The following is a 22,091-nucleotide window of genomic DNA, read 5'->3' as shown; positions in this document are numbered from 1 at the left end:
TCAACACATATTGAATCTCAATAACTAACTACACTGAACAAAAATATAAACGCAACATGTAAAGTGTCAGTCCCATGTTTCATGAGCTGAAATAGAAGTTCCCAGAATATTTCCATACGCACAAAAATCGTATTTCTCTCAAATTTTGTGCACACATTTTTTACATCACTGTTAGTGAGCAGTTCTCATTTGCCAAGATAATCCATCCACCTGATAGGTGTGGCATACCAAGAAGCTGATTAAACAGCATGATCATTACACAGCTGTACCTTCTGCTGTGGACAATAAAAGGCCACTGTAAAATGTACAGTTTTGTCACACAACACAATGCCACAGATGTCTCAAGTTTTGAGGGAGCGTGCAATTGGCGTGCTGTCTGCAGGAATGTCCACCAGAGCTGTTGCCAGAGAATATAATGTTAATTTCTCTACAATAAGCTTCCTCCAACATCGTTTTAGAGAATTTACCAGTACGTCCAAGCGGCCTCACAACCACGTGTAACCATGAAAGCCCAGGACCTCCACATTCGACTTCTTCACCTGCGGGATCCTCTAAGACCAGCCACCCGGACAGCTGATGAAACTGTGGGTTTGCACAACTGAATCATTTCTACACAAACTGTCAGAAACCGCATCAGGGAAACTCATCTGAGTGCTTGTCATCCTCACCAGGGTCTTGACCTGACTGCAGTTCGACGTCGTAACAGACTTCAGTGGGCAAATGAAGAGAGTCGCACACTCAATATATTAGCTCCCAGTAATTTATTGGATAAATCACCAACGTTTCCGCATCACTTTCTTCAGGGTGAAAGAAGGCACGGTGATGCCGAAACGTTGGTGATTTACCCAATAAATTACTAGGAGCTAATATATTGAGTGTGCAACTATTTCTTTTCATAATTTTTTTACCTTTAACATCAATTTTCTCAAAAGGTGTAAACTCAGATTTTTCAAATGTTTGCATATGTTGAAGCTTTGACACTATTTAACATTATCTGAGGTGTTCATGTTGTGCCTGTCATTGGTCATTTCAACCATAGAAATAGAATCCATAGAATGGAGTGATTCCTTCAGAACACTAATTTACAGTGCATTTGGAAAGTAGTGAGACCCCTTGACTTTTTCCACATTGTGTTATGTTAGAGCCCTATTCTAAAATGGATGAAATTGTATTTTTTCCTCATCAATCTACACACAATAATGTGTGACATAATGTCAAAGTAAAAAATGTTAGCAACTGTATTTTTTTTTACTCTGAAATACCACAATTACATAAGTATTCAGAGCGTTTAGTCAGCACTTTGTTGAAGCACCTTTGGCAGCGATTACAGGCTCGAGGCTTCTTGGGTATGACGCTACAAGCTTGGCACACCTGTATTTGGGGAGTTTCTCCCATTCTTCTCTGCAGATCCTCTCAAGCTCTGCCAGGTCTCTCCAGAGATGTTTGATCGGGTTTGATCGGGTTCAAGCCAGGCTCTGGCTGGGCTACTCAAGAACATTCAGACACTTGTCCCGAAGCCACTCCTGCGTTGTCTTGGCTGTGGTTCGGGTCATAGTCCTGTTGGAAGGTGAACCTTCGCCCCAGTCTGAGGTCCTGAAGAATCTCTGTACTTTGCTCTGTTCATCTTTCCTCGTCTCCTGCCGCTGAAAAACATCCCCACAGCATGATTCTGCAACCACCGTGCTTCACAGTAGGGATGGTACCAGGTTTCCTCCAGACGTAACGCTTGGCATTCAAGTCAAAGAGTTCAATCTTGGTTTCATCAGACCAGAGAATCTTGTTTCTCATGATCTGAGTCCTTTAGTTGCCTTTTGGCAAAATCCAAGCGGGCTGTCATGTGCCTTTTACTGAGAAATTGCTTCCGTCTGGCTGAAAAACATCCCCACAGCATGATTCTGCAACCACCGTGCTTCACAGTAGGGATAGTGTCAGGTTTCCTCCAGACGTAACGCTTGGCATTCAGGCCAAAGAGTTCAATCTTGGTTTCATCAGACCAGAGAATCTTGTTTCTCATGATCTGAGAGTCCTTTAGTTGCCTTTTGGCAAACTCCAAGCGGGCTGTCATGTGCCTTTTACTGAGAAATTGCTTCCGTCTGATTGATTGTTGGAGTGCTGCAGAAATGGTTGTCCTTCTGGAAGGTTCTCCCATCTCCACAGAAGAACTCTGTCAGAGTGACCATTGGGTTCTTGTTAACCTCTCTGACCAAGGCCCTTCTGCCTCGACTGCTCAGTTTGGCCGAGTGGCCAGCTCTAGGAAGTCTAGGAGTCATGGTGGTTACAAACTTCTTCCATGTAAGAAATAATGATGGAGGCCACTGGGTTCTTGGGGACCTTCAATGCTGCAGAAAAGTTTTGGTACCCTTCCTCAGATCTGTGCCCCGATACAATCCTGTCTCGGAACTCTACGGACTAATCCTTTGACCTCATGGCTTGGTTTTTCCTCTGACATGCACTGTCAACTGTGGGACCTTATAGACAAGTGTGTGCCTTTCCAAATCATGTCCAATCAATTGAATTGATCACAGGTCGACTCCAAACAAGTTGTAGAAAAATCTCAAGGATGATCAATGGAAACAGGATGCAACTGAGCTCAATTTCGATTCTCATAGCAAAGGGTCTAAATACTTACGTACATTATTTTATTTTTTTAAATAACCTGTTTTCACTTTGTCATTATGGGTTATTTAGTCTAGATTGATGAGGGAAAAAAATATTGAATCAATTTTAGAAAAAAGGCTGTAACGTAACAAAATGTGGAAGAAGGGAAGGGGTCTGAATAATTTCCGAATGCACTGTAACTGGTACACCATTGGATTTTAAACTGAATTGAAATTTAATGGGCCACTTTTCAACCTCATATTCAATATCTCCAGGGCCACAGTTTTTCAAAAGTTGTCTATCTGGACTTCAGGTATTGGATAGGATTAAAAGCATTGAAATAGAATAAACAGAAAGGATGAATTATTGACCTGAATGGCGATACCCGTTCTATTCATTCTATATATCTCATCCTATCCGATAGAAGTAATGCAGATAGATAACTTTTGGAAAACTAGGCCCGGCCTCATACCAGTGTCTACATGTGAGAAAATGGTGCGTTTCTATGATGTGTGTTTAAAAATAATAAAAAGCAAGGTCCTAAGAAATGCTTATCTGTGACATCACAGGGCAGCAAGTAACAAAAACAGTTATTTTCAAAACCTGCAAGTAGTTCCTAGCTATGGGGAGGGGAATTATCTTGCTCCACACATCACTGCTAATCTCATAGTGTTTCAAAATCATTTTTGAAGAAGTCATCAGGTATAACTTTTTTTACCTTCATTTTTTTTTCTCACAGAACATACAAATTCATTGTTTTCACATATGTACAGACTGGTATTGTGCTGGACATAATGCAAACAAGGTTAAAAGTGGTGGAGTCCTTTAAACTTCCAATTACTACCAAAAAATGGCTGCTGGTCCACCCACCGTGGAACATCAACTTAAATGGGGAAAGTCTACTCTATGATTATTTAAATAGGTTTCCTATGGAAGATTGACAGTTGAATTTAAAACAATGAATATGCTCACTCAAGTAAGCATTCTCTAATGTGTTGGACCTCCAACCATCTTTCTGGTACCATTTCAAAGTGAAAATGTAATTACATGTTATTAACAATTTAGTGAATTTACCAGCCAAAACATGACACCCACCCTGTATTCAAGAGCATGCTGTGACTCAACCGATGATGGGCACTCTCCAAACACCTCAGATAATATAAAATATTGTCTAAATTGAATATGAATTCAATCAGAAAGTATACATTTTATGATAATTGATTTTAATGGTAAAATATAATATTTTTAAATTTCAGAAAATTATAAATAATTTGATAACCCTGTTTGTAAGCTTTGAAATGATAAACTAAAGTGTTTATCTTTTTCGGTGATGAAGATATGGATGTCTCATGGTAGGGTATGTAAAATTCGATATTAGTACAAAAAAGTAGTAAACACTATAATTATGACTCATTTCAGGAAACTAGGCGTATGTCACGGGTCACTACTTCACAGGAGAGCCATTTGAAGGTAAACATTTTCATCAAAATGTGTGTTTTTTGGCAGAAATGCCTTCTGGGACATGTGAACTTTCATGTGCCTTAATAATGAACGTGTATGCCATCAATAAATATGAATAAAATTGTTAAATTACGAGCCACGTTTACGAGCCAAATTTATAAATTACGAGTTGGTTTAGCCACAGAAAAAGCCAGCAACCTTCCCGCTAGCCAAGATTACCTCAGCCAATGAATGGGCTGGACATGCCAAGAGATGAGTTCAGATTGGTCTGCCATATAGCACACTTCTTTCTATTTGTGCTGGTCAGTTTGTGTAGGTAATCCTGTCTAACCCGGCTTTTTAAAAAATGTATCGCGTAGTAAAACTGTATACGTGTTGCTCTCCACTTTCTGGAGGACCAAGTTTTGAAATCAGTGGAATTTCAGTATGATAGCTAAGGAGATGTAGAAAACACCTGTCTCTGGATTACATCTTCAAACTAAGGGCAACCATGGCATCCATGACAGGGAGATGCGTCCATTCATAATGTATAAGGGTAAGATATAACACATTTCTAATTTTGACAGAAAGTGGTTTCATTTCAAGTTAAAATGTTCTGTTAGCTAGCTAACGTTCCGTCTATGATCTTATTCGTAGAGCAGAGCCATTTGCTCTGCTAGTTATAGCCTAGTGTTAGCTAGCTAACATTGAACCTGGTTGGTTAGCTACCTGCAGATTCATGCAGGGTAGTAAAGTCATGAGTTGGGATTATGGTTCATTGTTTAGCTACCTACAAGTCTTAAAATACTCCACTATGCAAGCATCCATTTCAATAGAATGTCACTGCGACAACTGTTGATAGACGTAGCTGTTAAAATTCCTCTGGCTATATACTCCGATTTTAGAGCACTCATCTGTGTGTCAGAGCGCAGAATAACTGACGAATTTACGAACGCTCAACACCCGTTGAATATGCGTAAATTGTTTCCAGCAGCACAGTTGCAGTCACCAATGCTTTGGAGAGGGTGAACAGTTGTAGCCCTGTGTCCTTGCTTTTATCCAATGTACAAAACACCATTTCACATTTTTGCTACATAAGACCGAATCAAGGCGGTCGGTCACAATTTTTCATAAAGCCAGCCTCGTCCAAAAATGAGTTATGTAATGGAGTTCATCATGACTTAATTGAGGGTTGGGTTTTAATTTCGACAATGCTCACTAGTACAGGGTACACAGCTACAGATATTGTGCTCTATCCAATTCAGCTACTATCAAGCATCAAGGTAAGACCCAAGTGCAGACTGTCAAGTAACAATGTTTATTGTAACCACAGGGGTAGGCAAACGACAGGTCAAGGCAGGCAGAGGTCGATAATCCAGTGTAGGAGCAAATGTACAGGACGGCAGGCAGAGTTTAGTAATCCAGAGGTGAAGCAAAGGTACAGGACGGCAGGCTCAGTGTCAAAAACCAGAAGGATGAGAAAAAGAGGCTGGAAAAAGACAGAAGCAGACAGGACGAATGCTGGTAAGCTTGAACAAACAAGACGAACTGGCAACAGACAAACAGAAAACACAGGTATAAGTACACAGGGGATAATGGAGAAGATGGGCGACACCTGGAGAGGGGTGGAGACAAGCACAAAGACAGGTGAAACAGATCAGTGCGTGACAGTACCCCCCAGGAGCGCCACCTGGCGTCCTACCTGGGTGCAAACTTGGTTGAGCGGGGTGTCGGCGCTGAAACTCAGAGATGAGGCCTGGGACCAGGATGTCCCTAGCAGAGACCCAGCACCTCTCCTCCGGGCCATAACCCTCCCAGTCAACCAGTACTTGAATCCCCTGCCCCGAGGTCAAACCTTCAGGAGACGTCTCACCATGTACGCCGGTCGGCCGTCGATGAGGTGGGGGGCTGGAAACAGAAGACAAGGGGCAGTCAGACATGGTTATAACTCCGGACAGAAACACTAGGAAAAATACGGAGCAACAGAGGGTGAACAGCAGAGGGGCGGGGGGGGGGGGGATCTCAGCTTCCGGGGGTGTAGCTGCGGCACTATAGCGGAGTGCCAGCGCCTCAGGCTTGACCTTCTTGGACACCGATCGGTGCTGCGGAAGCGAATTGGCCCAGGCCTTACTGAACCCCTCCCGGAGGTCCTGGTACTCTGCGGGGCTGGCGGAGAGGTCCGGGGCAATTTCCAAGGCCCTAGGAAGACGTCCCGGGAGAGGCAGAACTGACCTCAGGCAATGAATGTGGCAGGATGGGCTCCAGCCCATGATGGCACCAGTAGACCAGTTGATGAGGGGACTGTGTTGCTGGAGCCAGGAGAATCCCAATACCACAGGAATCTGAGGAGACTTGATGAGCAGGAATTGAATAGTCTCGCTGTGATTCCCTGACACCCGTAGTTTGGTGGGAGCAGTAATATGAGTGACCCAGCCTATAGGGCACATGTCCAGCGCATTAACCTCCATGGGAGTGGAGAGAGGTTGTTCAGCTCGGAAGCCAGGGTAGCATCCCAAAAAAACTCTCATCGACCCCGGAGTTAATGGGGACCCGGAGAGACTTAGACTGGCTACCCCACAGCAGAATGGCAGGAACCGGGGTGCGAGCAAGGGAAGCAGGAAAATTCTCCCTATGGCCCACCAGCGTACTCGCTCCTACCAGTGAGCCTGATCTCTTTAAAGGACAAGGGGACACAAAATGACCAAGAGTCCCACAATACAGACAACTCTTCGTGGTGATCTTGTATTGCCATTCCACTGGTGATAGCCCAGCTCTACCTAGTTGCATAGGCTCGGGAAGCAGCGACTCAGCTGACTTCGGCAACTCTCGGGGCAAGTCGGGAGGCCTCTCGACAACGGGATCATCGAGGACTTCCGAGATGACGCGGAGGCAAGGTGGAATCCCTGGACGTGTGAGCAGTCGAATTTCCTCTCCCTCCATCGTTCCCGTAGTCGCCCATCGATATGGATGGTCAAAGCGATGAGGGAATCGAGATCCGTAGGTAACTCCCGAGCAACAAGCTCGTCCTTGACCTACTATGAGATGCCATGCAGGAACATATCGAACAGTGCGGCCTGGTTCCAAGCACTCTCCACTGCCAACGTGCGGATATCCACTGCATAGTCAGCCACACTGCAGAGGTCCTGCCGAAGCTGGATCAGCTCCAGGGCAGCTTCTCTCCCGGAGAACGGGGCGAAAAAAAACATCTTCACCTCTTCCACGAACCCCTCCAGACTAACGCATATGACCGGCTGCTTTTTCCATACAGCAGTAGCCCAGGTGAGGGCCCTCCCGGACATCAGCGCGATGAGATGGATCGTTCCAAGGTAGCCTGAGGGGAAGGAGAAGGGCTGAAGGTAAAAAATGAGGGCACACAGCTAGAAACGCCCAACAGGTGCTCGACTCTCCATTGATGCGTTCGGGGTAAACGGGGCTCCTGAGAAGGTGGAGTGGCCGACGAGACGGCGCTGCTAGCAGCTGAGACGCTGAGGAGCTGTGGGGTTACCACCGTGGTAGGCTGCCTCCCAGACAAACCGTGGAATTGCTCCAGCAAACTGTTTAATGCCCGGTCATGGCGTTCAGCCAACATTTGGACCCCTCCATAAGGCCACGAAGCAGTTCCTCGTGCCTCCCGATGGCGGATCCTTGGGAGGAGATGGCGTTGCGCAGCTGGCCCGGGTCTGCTGGGTCAGTCATGTACAGGACAGCAGGCAGGCTCAGGGTCAGGGACAGGCAGAGCTCAGTAATCCAGAGGTGGAGCAAAGGTACAGGACGGCAGGCAGGCTCAGGGTCAAAAACCAGGAGGACGAGAAAAAGAGAGGCTGGAAAAAGACAGGAGCTGACAGGATTAACGCTGGTAAGCTTGAAAAAACAAGACGAACTGGCAACAGACAAACAGAAAACACAGGTATAAGTACACAGGGGATAATGGGGAAGATGGGTGACACCTGGAGGGGTGTGAAGACAAGCACAAAGGCAGGTGAAACAGATCAGGGCGTGACAACCACAGAACACACAAGCAGTGACACAGATTACCCATCAGCGCAGATGATCAGAATTTATTTACAAAAGACAACACTGAGCATGTTTTACTTGAGAAATACAGCACCAAACACCTTAGCTTGATGTACAGTGAGGGGAAAAAAGTATTTGATCCCCTGCTGATTTTGTACGTTTGCCCACTGACAAAGAAATGATAAGTCTATAATTTTAATGATAGGTTTATTTGAACAGTGAGAGACAGAATAACAACAAAAAAATCCAGAAAAACGCATGTCAAAAATTGTATAAATCGAATTGCATTTTAATGAGGGAAATAAGTATTTGACCCCCTCTCAATCAGAAAGATTTCTGTCTCCCAGGTGTCTTTTATACAGGTAACGAGCTGAGATTAGGAGCACACTCTTCAAGGGAGTGCTCCTAATCTCAGTTTGTTACCTGTATAAAAGACACCTGTCCACAGAAGCAATCAATCAATCAGATTCCAAACTCTCCACCATGGCCAAGACCAAAGAGCTCTCCAAGGATGTCAGGGACAAGATTGTAGACCTACACAAGGCTGGAATGGGCTACAAGACCATCACCAAGCAGCTTGGTGAGAAGGTGACAACAGTTGGTGCGATTATTCGCAAATGGAAGAAACACAAAAGAACTGTCAATCTCCCTCGGCCTGGGGTTCCATGCAAGATCTCACCTCGTGGAGTTGCAATGATCATGAGAACGGTGAGGAATCAGCTCAGAACTACACGGGAGGATCTTGTCAATGATCTCAAGGCAGCTGGGACCATAGTCACCAAGAAAACAATTGGTAACACACTACGCCGTGAAGGACTGAAATCCTGCAGCGCCCGCAAGGTCCCCCTGCTCAAGAAAGCACATATACATGCCCGTCTGAAGTTTGCCAATGAACATCTGAATGATTCAGAGGACAACTGGGTGAAAGTGTTGTGGTCAGATGAAACCAAAATGGAGCTCTTTGGCATCAACTCAACTCGCTGTGTTTGGAGGAGGAGGAATGCTGCCTATGACCCCAAGAACACCATCCCCATCTTCAAACATGGAGGTGGAAACATGCTTTGGGGGTGTTTTTCTGCCAAGGGGACAGGACAACTTCACCGCATCAAAGGGACCTTAATGACTTGGAGAAGATCTGCAAAGAGCAGTGGGACAAAATCCCTCCTGAGATGTGTGCAAACCTGGTGGCCAACTACAAGAAACGTCTGACCTCTGTGTTTGCCAACAAGGGTTTTACCACCAAGTACTAAGTCATGTTTTGCAGAGGTGTCAAATACTTATTTCCCTCATTAAAATGGAAATCAATATATAACATTTTTGACATGCATTTTTCTGGATTATTTTGTTGTTATTCTGTCTCTAACTGTTCAAATAAACCTACCATTAAAATTATAGACTGATCATTTCTTTGTCAGTGGGCAAACGTACAAAATCAGCAGGGGATCAAATACTTTTTCCCCCTCACTGTAAAACTAAAACTTCCTTGTCAAAAACACCCAAATTAATTACAGATATTAGTAACTGCCACATAAAAACCAAAGACTGAAATATTGTTTTCTTAATGAGCAAAATATTAAAAAAATGCGGAATCATTGTGGTTAAGTCGCTCTTTAATGTTTTGGCATTCAGGTCCAAAAAGTTTATTCCTGACCACTTCTAACATGGGTGGAAGGTTTTGTTGAAATCAAAAGGGTGCAGTCAGAAAATGATTGAAATAATAGGGAACAACCCTGATGATAGTTATTCTAATATGTTAATTATGCTCATTGTTCACTTCTGAGCCTTATGTGAACAGCTCCCTACACTTCCAAATGTAAACATTAGCCTATTGATAAAGACCAAAAGAGGTAGCACTTTACATTACAGTATGGGTTCAAGTAGTAACTATATGGTAATACTAAATTACATGTAACATGGTAACAACAACATGTAATAGTAACAATGGAAATATTACTTTTACTTTTAGTATAATATAAATACTAAGTAATGTTTTATAAACAAAATAACCATTGTTTCATAAGCTTTACATTTTTTACTTCTGTTGAGTGTATGGTTGCAATAACATTTGATTGTACAAACAACCTCTATCTGCAACGTCAACAGCAGGCGTGTATGGTATCTATTTTGGCTGCTTCAAACGAGCCTTTAACCTATTCATTGTGAACACAAAAAGGCTCTGTGACAGCGGTATTGAGGCATGGAAGCTAACCTGTTTGGCGGCAATCTTTTCAACAGCTGTAGTGTTCTTTGGCATTAACATAAAATAAAAAAGGCAACAAAAGAGTGAGTGACTGAGCAATACCATCTCATAACATCCTAGTCACAATGCGCACTACTCCATGTTAAAGGACCCATGAGCAGTATTGTGATTTTCATAGGATCATCTTCGTGCCGTGGAGGAGATCTTCGTGGGCTATACTCGGCCTTGTCTCAGGGTAGTAAGTTAGTGGTTGAAGATATCCCTCTAGTGGTAGGGGGTGTGCTTAGGCAAAGTGGGTGGGGTTATATCCTGCCTGGTTGTCACTGTCCGGGGTTATCGTCAGACGGGGCCACAGTGTCTCCCGACCCCTTCTGTCTCAGCCTCCAGTATTTATGCTGCAAAAGTTTATGTGTCGGGGGGCTAGGAGTATTTCTCCTGTCTTATGTTCTGTGTGAATTTAAGTATGCTCCCTCTAATTCTCTCTTTTTCTCCTCTCTCTCTCGCTTTCTCTCTCTCTCGGTCTCTCTTCAGACGTGGTACCTGCTGTTTTCGACTCTCTCTCTCTACCGCACCTGCTGTTTCTAACTCTGAATGATCGGTTATGAAAAGCCAACTGACATTTACTCCTGAGGTGCTGACCTGTTGCACCCTCTACAACCACTGTGATTATTATTATTTGACCCTGCTGGTCATCTATGAAAGTTTGAACATCTTGGCCATGTACTGTTATAATCTCCACCCGGCACAGCCAGAAGAGGACTGGCCACCCCTCAGAGCCTGGTTCCTCTCTAGGTTTCTTCCTAGGTTCCAGCCTTTCTAGGGAGTTTTTCCTAGCCACCATGCTTCTACACCTGCATTGCTTGCTGTTTGGGGTTTTAGGCTGGGTTTCTGTACAGCACTTTGAGATATCAGCTGATGTAAGAAGGGCTATATAAATACATTTGATTTGATTTGATTTTGATACATTAAGACAGGAGCCTAGGTGTGATTTAGATGTTGTCCACAAGATGGCAGCAGTGTGTGTGTGCAAAGTTTCAGACTGATCCAGTGAAGAATTACCTCAATATTTTGCATCAAGTCTGCCAGGAGTTTGCTCAAATGTGCCAAATTGGTCAATTTATACATTTTCAAGAACATAACTTTAGTGAACATACAAAAATGCTATGGTAATAAAATATTTAAGTTTACACACTCCCAGGAATGTTATACATGATGGATCATTAGCTTTCCTACAGAAAAGACACTAACCTTCACACATCTAGATGGCTGGATGGTGTGGGTGTGGAGCCAGAGACAGCAGTGGAGTCAAACTGTAGAGCCCAGTTCCTACATTTGAATATAAAAATTATCTCAATTGGGTTGAGGTCGGGTTATTGTGGAAGCCATCACTCTCCTTCTTGGTCAAATAGTCCTTACACAGTCCTGTTGAAAAACAAATGATAGTCCCAGTGCAAAGCAGATGGGATGGCGTATCGCTGCAGAATGCTGTGGTAGCCATGCTGGTTATGTGTGCCTTGAATTAAAAATAAATCACAATGTCACCAGAAAAGCACCCCCACACCAGCACACCTCCTCCTCCATGCTTCACATTGGGAAACACACATGCTGAGATCATGCGCTCACCTACTCTGCGTCTCACAAAGGCACGGCGATTGGAACCAAAAATCTCAAATTTGGAATCATCAGACCAAAGGACAGATTTCCACCAGTCTAATGTCCATTGCTTGTGTTTCTTTGCCCAAGCTACTGGTGTCCAGTAGTAGTGGTTTCTTTTCAGCAATTCAACCATGATGGCCTGATTCACACAGTCTCCTCTGAACAGTTGATGTTGAGATGTGTCTGTTACTTGAACTCCGCAGCCCAAATAAATGCTTGACAATGTCTGAGGCTGGTAACTCTAATAACTTATCCTATGCAGCAGAGGTAACTCTGGGTCTTCCTTTCCTGTGGCAGTCCTCATGAGTGCCAGTTTCATCATAGTGCTTGATGGTTTTTGCGACTGCACTTGAAGAAATGTCCAAAGTTCTTGAAATGTTCAGGATTGACAGACCTTCATGTCTTAAAGTAATGATGGACTGTCAATCCTGAACATTTCAAGAACTTTGCTTATTTGAGCTTTTCTTGCCATAATATGGATTTGGTCTTTTAGCAAATAGGGCTATCTTCTGTATACCACCCCTACCTTGTCACAAAACAGCTGATTGGCTCAAACGCATTTAGGAAAGTTCCACAAATTAACTTTTTCATACCTGTTCATTGACATGCATTCCAGGTGACTACCTCATGAAGCTGGTTGAGAGAATACCAAGAGTGTGCAAAGCTGTCATCAAGACAAAGCTAGTTTGAGGAATCTCAAATAATTGAAAATATATTTAGATTTGTTTAACACTTTTTGGATGCTATGCATATGTGTTATTTAATAGCTTTGATGTCTTCACCATAATTATACAATGTAGAAAATAGTAAAAATAAAGAAAAACCCTGGAATGAGTACTGTAGGTGTGTCCAAACTTTTGAACTGGAACTGTATATACACCACTGTTCAAAAGTTTGGGGTCACTTAGAAATGTCCTTGTTTTTGAAAGAAAAGCAATTTTTTTGTCCATTAAAATAACATCAAATTGATCAGAAATACAGTGTAGACATTGTTAATGTTGTAAATGACTATTGTAGCTGGAAACAGCAGATTTCTTTAATGGAATTAATCTGTAGATACATAGGCTTACAGAGGCCCATTATCAGCAACCATCACTCCTGTGTTCCAATGGCACGTTGCGTTAGCTAATCCAACTTTATCAGTTTAAAAGGCTAATTGATCATTAGAAAAGCCTTTTGCAATTATGTTAGCACAGCTGAAAACTGCTATTCTGATTAAAGAAACAATAAAACTGGCCTTCTTTACACTAGTTGAGTATCTGAAGCATCAGCATTTGTGGGTTCAATTACAGGCTCAAAATGGCCAGAAACAAAGTTAGGTTAGGCTACCATTCATCTCATCTCATTTAATTGGACCCACTTCAGTGGTAAATACAGTAAGCTATTTCAAGTATTTTGCTCTTTGCAATCTGATCTGAAGCGCAGTGTAACTGTAGAACAGACGGTTCACCTTTTCCAATGATGTTTGTAGGCTACGTCTGAGTGCTATAAATGTCACATTTCTTGAGTGGACAATATTTAATTTATAAACATAATACATTATACATAGAGTATAGCATAACCATTGCAGAATACATTTCTCACGATTTCTGCCCATGATAAGTATATATTCCTGAAGAAACCATATGACAAACTACCATACGCATATCTCATTTACAGTGCATTCGGGAAAGTATTCAGACCCCTTGACTTTTTACACATTTTGTTACGTTACAGCCTTATTCTAAAATTGATTAAATAATTTTTTCCCCTCATCAATCTACACACAATACCCCATAATGACGAAGCAAAAACAGGTTTTCAGACGTGTGCAAATTGATGAAATATTAAAAACTGAAATATCACATTTATGTAAGTACTCAGACCCTTTACTCAGTACTTTGTTGAAGCACCTTTGGCAGTGATTACAGCCTTGCGTCTTCTTGGGTATGACGCTACAAGCTTTGCACAGCTGTATTCGGGGAGTTTCTCCCATTCTTCTCTGCATATCCTCTCGAGCTCTGTCAGGTTGGATGGGGAGAGTCGCTGCCCAGCTATTTTCAGGTCTCTCCAGAGAAGTTCAATTGGGTTCAATTCTGGGCTCTGAATGGGCCACTCAAAAACATTCAGAGACTTGTTCAGAAGCCACTCCTGTGTTGTCTTCGCTGTGTGCTTTAGGTCGTTGTCCTGTTGGAAGGTAAACCTTTCGCCCCAGTCTGAGTTCCTGTCACGGTTGTCGTAAGGAGAAGCGGACCAAAGTGCAGCATGTGTGCCGTTCCACATTTTATTTTCACTGTGAAACTATGCAATACATACACATAACTAAAGAACAAAAAACAACAAACCGTGACGCAGAGGTGAACCATACACTAACTCAAAATCAATCACCACAAACCCAGGTGGGAAAAACACCTACTTAAGTATGATCTCCAATTAGAGACAACTGTCACGTCCTGACCAGCAGAGGGAGTAATTGTATTAGTTTTGGTCAGGACGTGGCAGAGGGTTTGTGTTTTGTATGTATTTCTACGTTCTGTCTAGTTTAGTTTTTCTATGTTTAGGTTTGGGCGTTGGACTCTCAATTGGAGGCAGGTGTTTCTAGGTGCCTCTGATTGAGAGTCCTATATATAGGTGTGTGTTTGTTTTGGGTTTTTGGTGGGTAGTTGTATTTTGCACTGCGTTTATTCTGCCTGTAAAACTGTCACTAGTCTTTATTCGTTTTCTTGTTTTTTCTCCGTGTTCACATTCATTTAATAAATTAAGATGATGAGCACTAACTCCTCTGCGTATTGGTCCACGTTCTCCGACGATGATTTCGCTATATCGTCTGACGACGAAAAGTTCTGTGACAGAACTACCCACCACAACAGGACCAAGCAGCGGAGGAAATCTGGCGAGGACCGGGGAACACGGCTGGTAAGGGAGCCCGAGAGGCAGCCCCAATAAAAAAAATTGGGGGGCACAAGGGCAGTTTGGCGGGGCGAGAATGGAGCCCCAGGCCAGTTCCCCGTACCCTTTTTGGGCAGAGACATACTGGACAGGTCCCGTGCTTTGGGGTGGGTGCTGTGGTGAGGCCTGGTATTTTCAGCGCCCCGCATGTGCCAGGGAAAGTGGGCATCCAGCCAGTAGGGGTGATGCCAGCCCTGCGCTCGAGACCGCCAGTGCGCCTCTACGGTCCAGTGTTTCCCGCTACACGCACTAGCCTTGAGGTGCGTGTCTCCAGGCTGACACGTCCAGTACCAGCCCCGCGCATCAGGCTTCTAGTGTGTCAGCCCAGCCTCGCCAGTCTGGAGCCGCCAGAGTCGCCAGCCAGTCTGGAGCCGCCAGCCAGTCTGGAGCCGCCAGAGCCACCAGCCAGTCTGAAGCCGCCAGCCAGTCTGGAGCCTGCTAGAGCCGCCAGCCAGTCTGGAGCCGCCAGAGCCGCCAGCCAGTCTGGAGCCGCCAGCCAGTCTGGAGCCGCCAGCCAGGCCGGAGCCGCCAGCCAGGCCGGAGCCGCCAGCCAGGCCGGAGCCGCCAGGGTCAGCAGCCAGGCGAGCACAGCCAGGGTCGCCCGCCAGTCGGGCGCAGTCAGGGGTGCCCACTAGTCTTCCGGAGCGGCCAGGGGCGCCACCTAAGTGGGCGACGCCGAGGGTGGAGCGTGGTCCATGTCCCGCACCTGAGCCGCCTCCAATATAGGTGGGTTGGGGAGGGGGGGTGTAGCACAGTGCCGTCGTTGACGGCAGCCACCCTCCCTTCCCTCCCTATAGCTTAGGGGGATATTTTTGTTGTTTGGGGGGGTTTTGTCTTTTCTTTTAGGTGCATTCAGGTCTGCACCTTTAGGGGGTGGTACTGTCATGTCCTGACCAGCAGAGGGAGTAATTGTATTAGTTTTGGTCAGGATGTGGCAGAGGGTTTGTGTTTTGTATGTATTTCTACGTTCTGTCTAGTTTAGTTTTTCTATGTTTAGGTTTGGGTGTTGGACTCTCAATTGGAGGCAGGTGTTTCTAGTTGCCACTGATTGAGAGTCCTATATATAGGTGTGTGTTTGGTTTGGGTTTTTGTGGGTAGTTGTATTTGCACTGCTTGTAGTTATAGCCTGCAAATCTGTTAGCTGTCGTTCTTTGTTTATTGTTTTTCCGTGTTCGCTATAATAAATATAATTATGAGCACGCAACCCGCTGCGCCTTGGTCTCTACATTGTGACAACAACGATGACCAGCTGCTTCTAATTGGAGATCATCCCAAACAAAAACCCAACATAGAAATACAAAACTAGTACATAACTTAGAAAAACTAAACTAGAATCCCCCCTGTCACGCCCTGACCTACTCTAGCATAAAAAATAACAGCTTTCTATGGTCAGGAACTGACAGTTCCTGAGCTCTCTGGAGCAGTTTTTCATCAAAGATCTCTCTGTACTTTGCTCTGTTCATCTTTCCCTCGATGGTGCCAGGTTTCCTCCAGATGTGACGCTACGCATTCAGGCCAAAGAGTTCAATCTTGGTTTCATCAGACCAGAGAATCTTGTTTCTCATGGTCTGAGAGTCCTTTAAGTGCCTTTTGGAAAACTCTAAGTGGGCTGTCATGTGGAGTGGCTTCCGTCTGGCCACTCTACCATAAAGGCCTGATTGGTGGAGTGCTGCAGAGATGGTTGTCCTTCTGGAAGGTTCTCCTATCTCCACAGAGGAACTCTGGAGCTCTGTCATTGTGTAGGTTTTCAGTCAAACCCTAATTAAGTGTAGCTGATTCAGCTAGTTAAGGTCTTGTTGAGCAGCTAATTAGTAGAACAGGTGTGTTAAATTAGGGTTGGACTGACGCTAGAACTCCGGGCAGAGGGTTGGGGAGCCCTGGTCTTGGTGGTTCCAACCTTCTTCCATTTAAGAATGATGGAGGCTGTTGTGTTATTGGGGACCTTACAATGCTGCAGAAATGTTTTGGTACCCTTCGCTGATCTGTGCCTTGACTCAATCCTGTCTCGGTGCTCTACGAACAAATCCTTCTACCTCATGGCTTGGTTTTTGCTCTGACATGGACTGTCAATTGTGAGACCTTATATAGACAGGTGTGTGCCTTTCCAAATCATGTCCAATCAATTGAATTTACCACAGGTGGACTCCAATGAAGTTGTAGAAAAATCTCAAGGATGATAAATGGAAACAGGATGCACCTTGAGCTCGAATTTCGAGTCTCATAGCAAAGGGTCTGAATACTTATGCAAAGACATTTGCAAAAATGTATAAAAACCTGTTTTCGCTTTGTCATTACGGGGTATTGAATGTAGATTGATGAGGAAAATTGTCACACCCTGATCTGTTTCACCTGTCTGTGCTTGTCTCTACCCCACCCTGATCTGTTTCCCCTGTCTTTGTGCTTGCCTCCACCCCCCTCCAGGTGTCGCCCATCTTCCCCATTATCCCCAGTGTATTTATACCCGTGTTCTCTGTTTGTATGTTGCCAGTTTGTCTTGTCTTGTCAAGCCTACCAACGTGTTTTTCCTAGTCTCTGTTTTCTAGCCCTCCCAGTTCCGACTTGTTCTGCCTGCCCTGACACTGAGACCGCCTGCCTGACCGTTCAGCTTGCCCTGACCTCGAGCCTGCCTGCCCCCTGTACCTTTCGGACTCCGACCTGGTTAATGAACTTCTGCATGTCCTCGACCTGCCTATTGCCTGCCCCTTGTATTTTAATATCAGAGACTCAAACAATATGCCTCCTGTGTCTGGGTCTCGCCCTGTGTCGTTATAAAAATGTGTTTATTTAATCAATTTTAGAATAAGGCTGCAACTTAACAAAATTAGCAAAAAGGGAAGGGGTATGAAAACTAGCCAAATGTACTGTAATTGGGCCTATTAAATGGGCCATTCTAATTTCAAGTTTTTGATCTTTGCATTCCGAAAGGGTGTGCGGTTTATAACATACAGTAGAATTTACAGGTGAACAGACAGTTTATCTAATTTCATTGAAATGTGTAGGTTACCACTAGGCCTAGTCATAGCCTCCTGAGTGGCGCAGCGGTCTGAGGCACTGCATCTCAGTGCTTGAGGCGTCACTACAGACACCCTAGTTCAATTCCAGGCTGTTTCCCAACCGGCCGTGATTGGGAGTCCCATAGGGCGGTGCACAATTGGCCCAGCGTCGTCCTGGTTTGGCCGGTGTAGGCTGTCATTGTAAATAAGAATGTGTTGTAAGCGTGCTGACGTTGCTGCAGTACCCCCTGAAAAAATACATTGTTTTCCTTTTTTCACAAAAGTAGTGCACTGGTCCTTTACTTGTCCTGCATTAGCGGACCGATATAGCCATCTGTAGCGCAGATATTTAGTGTAAGAGTTAAGCAGTGTTATAAATGATGCCCAGGGCCCTCATTTGACACCCGATTTGATGTTAGGAGATGCTATTGCTCAGTCACTCACTCTTTTGTTGCCTCCATTTTATTTTGTGTTAATGCCGAAGAACACTACAGCTGATGAAAAGACTGCCGCCAAACAGGTTGGCTTCCATGCCTCAATGCCGCTGTCACAGCCTTTTTGTGTTCACAATGAAAAAGGGCTTTCATAGATTAATGCGACATTTGAAGCAGCCAAAATAGATACCACATTGTACATGCCTCCTATTGACATTTCAGATACAGGCTATTTATACAATCAAATGCTATTGCAACCATGCACTTAACAAACACACCAAAAATGTGAAGCTTATGAAACTGTGGTATTTATTTTTGTTGCATGAATCTATAATAGATTATTCTAAAATATGGGGTAAATAATATTTCCATTGTATCTAGGTGTTGTTACCATGTTACAAGTAATTTACTATTACATGTAGTAACCACTTTAACCCATACTGTAATGTAAAGTGTTACCTCTTTTGGTCTTTATCAATAGGCTAATGTTTACATTTGGAAGTGTAGGGAGCTGTTTACATAAGGCTCAGAAGTGAACAATGAGCATAAGTAACATATTAGAATAACTATCATCAGGGTTGTTCCCAATGGTTTCAATCATTTTCTGACTGCACCCTTTTGATTTGAACAAAACCTTCCACCCATGTTAGAAGTGGTCAGGAATAAACTTTGTGGACCTGAATGCCGAAACATTAAAAAGCGATAGAACGCACCGATTCCTCATGTGTTTCTCTGTTGCTCATTAAGAAAAAAAAGATTTCAGTCTTTGGGTGTGGTTTGATGTGGCAGTTACTGATGTTTGTCCCCCATGAGACACCGTAGGATCAAAGCAAGTATCACTTCCACCAAATAGTCAAAATGAATCAAAGACTCAAGATATCGGAAGTTAATTTTGATGTTTTTGACGAGTAGGTTTTATTCGCACAGTTTAACGTCTAGCTAAGGTGTTTGGTGCTGTATTTCTCAAGTAAAAACATGCTCAAAATGTTGTCTTATGGCATTGTGTTCTGTGACAAAACTGCACATTTAAAGTGGCCTTTTATTGTCCACTGCACAAGGTGCATCTGGGCAATGATCATGCTATTTAATCAGCTTCTTGCCCCACCTATCAGCTGGATGGATTATCTTGACAAAGGAGAAATGCTCACTTACAGGGATGTAAAACATTTGAGCACAACATTTTAAAAAAAATATGTTTTTGGTGCATATGGAAAAATTCTGGGATTTTCGATTTCAGCTCATGAAACACTGGACCAACAGTTTCCATGTTGGGTTTATATTTTTGTTCAGTATATTCCCACAATATGAAGTTTGAATAACACTGTGAATAACGCCCTTTTAGTGTGAGATGTCATTTTACATTTTCGTAATTTACTTGTCCAGAACAACTTACAGGAGCAATTAGGGTTAAGGGCACATTGACAGACTTCTCACCTAGTTGACTCGAGATTCAAACCAGTGAATTTTCAGTTACTGACCCAACATTGTTAACTGCTAGGCTACCAGCCATCCCTAAAATAACGTGTGTTTTGGTGGTATGGAGTTTTGGCCTGCCTGGTGACATCACCAGGAGGTAAATTAGCTAATAGACCAATAAGAAAGAGAGTTCCAAACCTCTCAGTCAATAACAGCTAGTTTTCAGTTTACCTCTCAAGACTCCCAGACAGTTTTAGAAAAATCTTGCTTAATAGCTTTTTTTGTTTATTTTTCTACATTTTAAATGAAAACAATGTTACACAGAAATTATTCAATGTTGAGATAAAAATGACTAGAAAATAAAGGAAAGCCGCACACTAAGAGCTCAGATGCAAAAATTGAATAACCAACTTTTCGACAGCGAAGCTGTCTTCATCAGGGTATCATCACAAACACTGCGAGATGAGTCATTTATATAGTGTCAAGAGACACACAGGTGTTTGTAATCATGGCCAAGTATGGCCTAATATCATTGGTTATCTCAAATATTTAAAAAAATGGCATACAAAGAACATACAAAAAGACAAACAAATGGATAGCATACGATCATAGCATTTGTAGTCTAAAATGTATCTAACAAACAATTACAATGGCAAAATCACAATAATCACAAGAATGGCTTCAGATCAAAGTCTATGTTGAGACCGAAGGGAGCAAGGGTCTTTAAATTAAAGATCCAGGCAGCCTCTCGTTTTAACAATAAATGATCAAGGTCACCCCCTCTCCTCGGGAGGGTGACATGTTCGATGCCAATATAACGCAGAGACGAAATCGAATGGTTTGCTTCCAAAAAGTGAGCCGCAACTGGGTAAGTCAAGTTTTTGCACCTAATGGTGCTACGGTGCTCTGAGATACGTACTTTTAATTCACGCTTTGTTTTACCCACATAATTTTTACCACAGGGACAAGTTATAAGATAAATAACTGCCTTAGTGGAACACGTAATAACACCTTTAATTGGGATAGATTTCCCTGTTTGGGGGTGTTTGAAGGATCTACATTTATAAGTGCCATTGCATTGAGCACAGCCATTACACTTGTAATTTCCATCCAGTAGGGGCGCAAATAGACGTTGTTCAGGAATGTCTTGGGGTGGTAAATCAGTGTACCAATTGGTCTCTGAGATTTCTGCCCCGCGAGAATACGACCAGGGGAAGATCAGAAAACACATTACCGAGACTATCATCATATTTCAGAATGTGCCAATGTTTGTGAACGATTCCTTTAATTTGTTCAGAGCACTTTGAATAGCGGGTAGTGAGAACACAAGAATGCGTCTTTTTGCGAGACTGACCTTGAAAAAGGTCATGTCTCGTTTTGTTTTGAATTTTCTCAATGGCAATATTAATCTGATCATTGTTGTACCCCCTCTCCTTGAACTTATCCTGAGTCTCAGCCATATTTCTGTCGAAATCTGATTGTTTAATACAAATTCTTTTGATTCGACAGAATTGGCTGTAGGGCAAACTATTTTTCAAGGGAAGCGGGTGACAACTATCAGCCCTCAACAAACTGTTACGATCAGTAGGTTTCCTGTAAAGATCAGTGTATAAAACATTATTTTCACACAAGATCAGAAGATCAAGAACACTGATTTGACGTGTATCAGATTGCATAGTAAATCTCAAATGTTCAGAACAGGAGTTAAGAAAAGCATAAAACGCCTGAAGCAGTTCTGCATCACCCCTCCATAGAACAAAAATATCGTCAATATACCATTTCCAAATAATGATTTTAGGCAAGAAAACATTTTTGAGAGGGTTGAAAATGGATTGTTTCTCCATGTAACCCACATACAAATTAGCATAGTTAGGAGCCATGGGGGATCCCATAGCAGTACCCTTCGTCTGAATAAAGAAATCATTTAGAAACATGAAATAGTTACGTGTGAGTACTATTTCAGCCAACGTTACAATGCAGGCACTGGAAGGTAGCTCATTAGGGTCACGTTGCAGAAGAAAATGTTCCATGGCTTCAATACCGCCCTCGTGTGGAATATTTGTGTATAACGACTCAACATCAAAAGTAACTAACAAGGTGTTATCAGGGAGAGGATCGAGAGATTCAATGATAGAGATCATACTGCTGGTGTCCTTTACAAAGGAGGGGAGCTGTTATGCGAGTGGTCTAATAAAAAAGTCAACAAAAGTAGATAGAGGGGCCGTTACTGCATCAATGCCCGCTACAATAGGGCGCCCTGGAGGGTTTGTAACATTCTTGTGTAATTTCGGCAAAGTATAGAAAGTGGCAATTTTAGGGTGTTGAATGGCCAGAAAGTCATATTCTTTTTTGGTTATCTGACCAGAATTTAAATAACCATCTAGGACAGTAAAGATAGTATTCTGAAATTGG

General features: G+C 43.3%; 1 protein-coding gene across 1 annotated transcript in view; it reads right to left on the bottom strand.

Moving 5' to 3' along the window:
• Positions 1 to 7,073: 7,073 nt before the first annotated feature.
• The window catches only part of LOC106609931 (uncharacterized protein DDB_G0283357-like), a 66,819-nt gene continuing 51,801 nt past the window's right edge, over positions 7,074 to 22,091 (bottom strand). Inside the window, exons 6-7 of the mRNA XM_045722608.1 lie at positions 15,334 to 15,497; positions 7,074 to 7,388 (exon numbers count right to left, since the gene is read on the bottom strand). Coding sequence (XP_045578564.1) covers positions 7,074 to 7,388; positions 15,334 to 15,497 — 479 coding nt within the window. The remainder of the gene's footprint in view (positions 7,389 to 15,333; positions 15,498 to 22,091) is intronic.

This window comes from Salmo salar, chromosome ssa08, assembly GCF_905237065.1.
Source record: "Salmo salar chromosome ssa08, Ssal_v3.1, whole genome shotgun sequence".
In the NCBI taxonomy this organism is placed as follows: Eukaryota; Metazoa; Chordata; class Actinopteri; order Salmoniformes; family Salmonidae; genus Salmo; species Salmo salar.
This window is presented reverse-complemented; position numbering and strand designations above follow the sequence as displayed.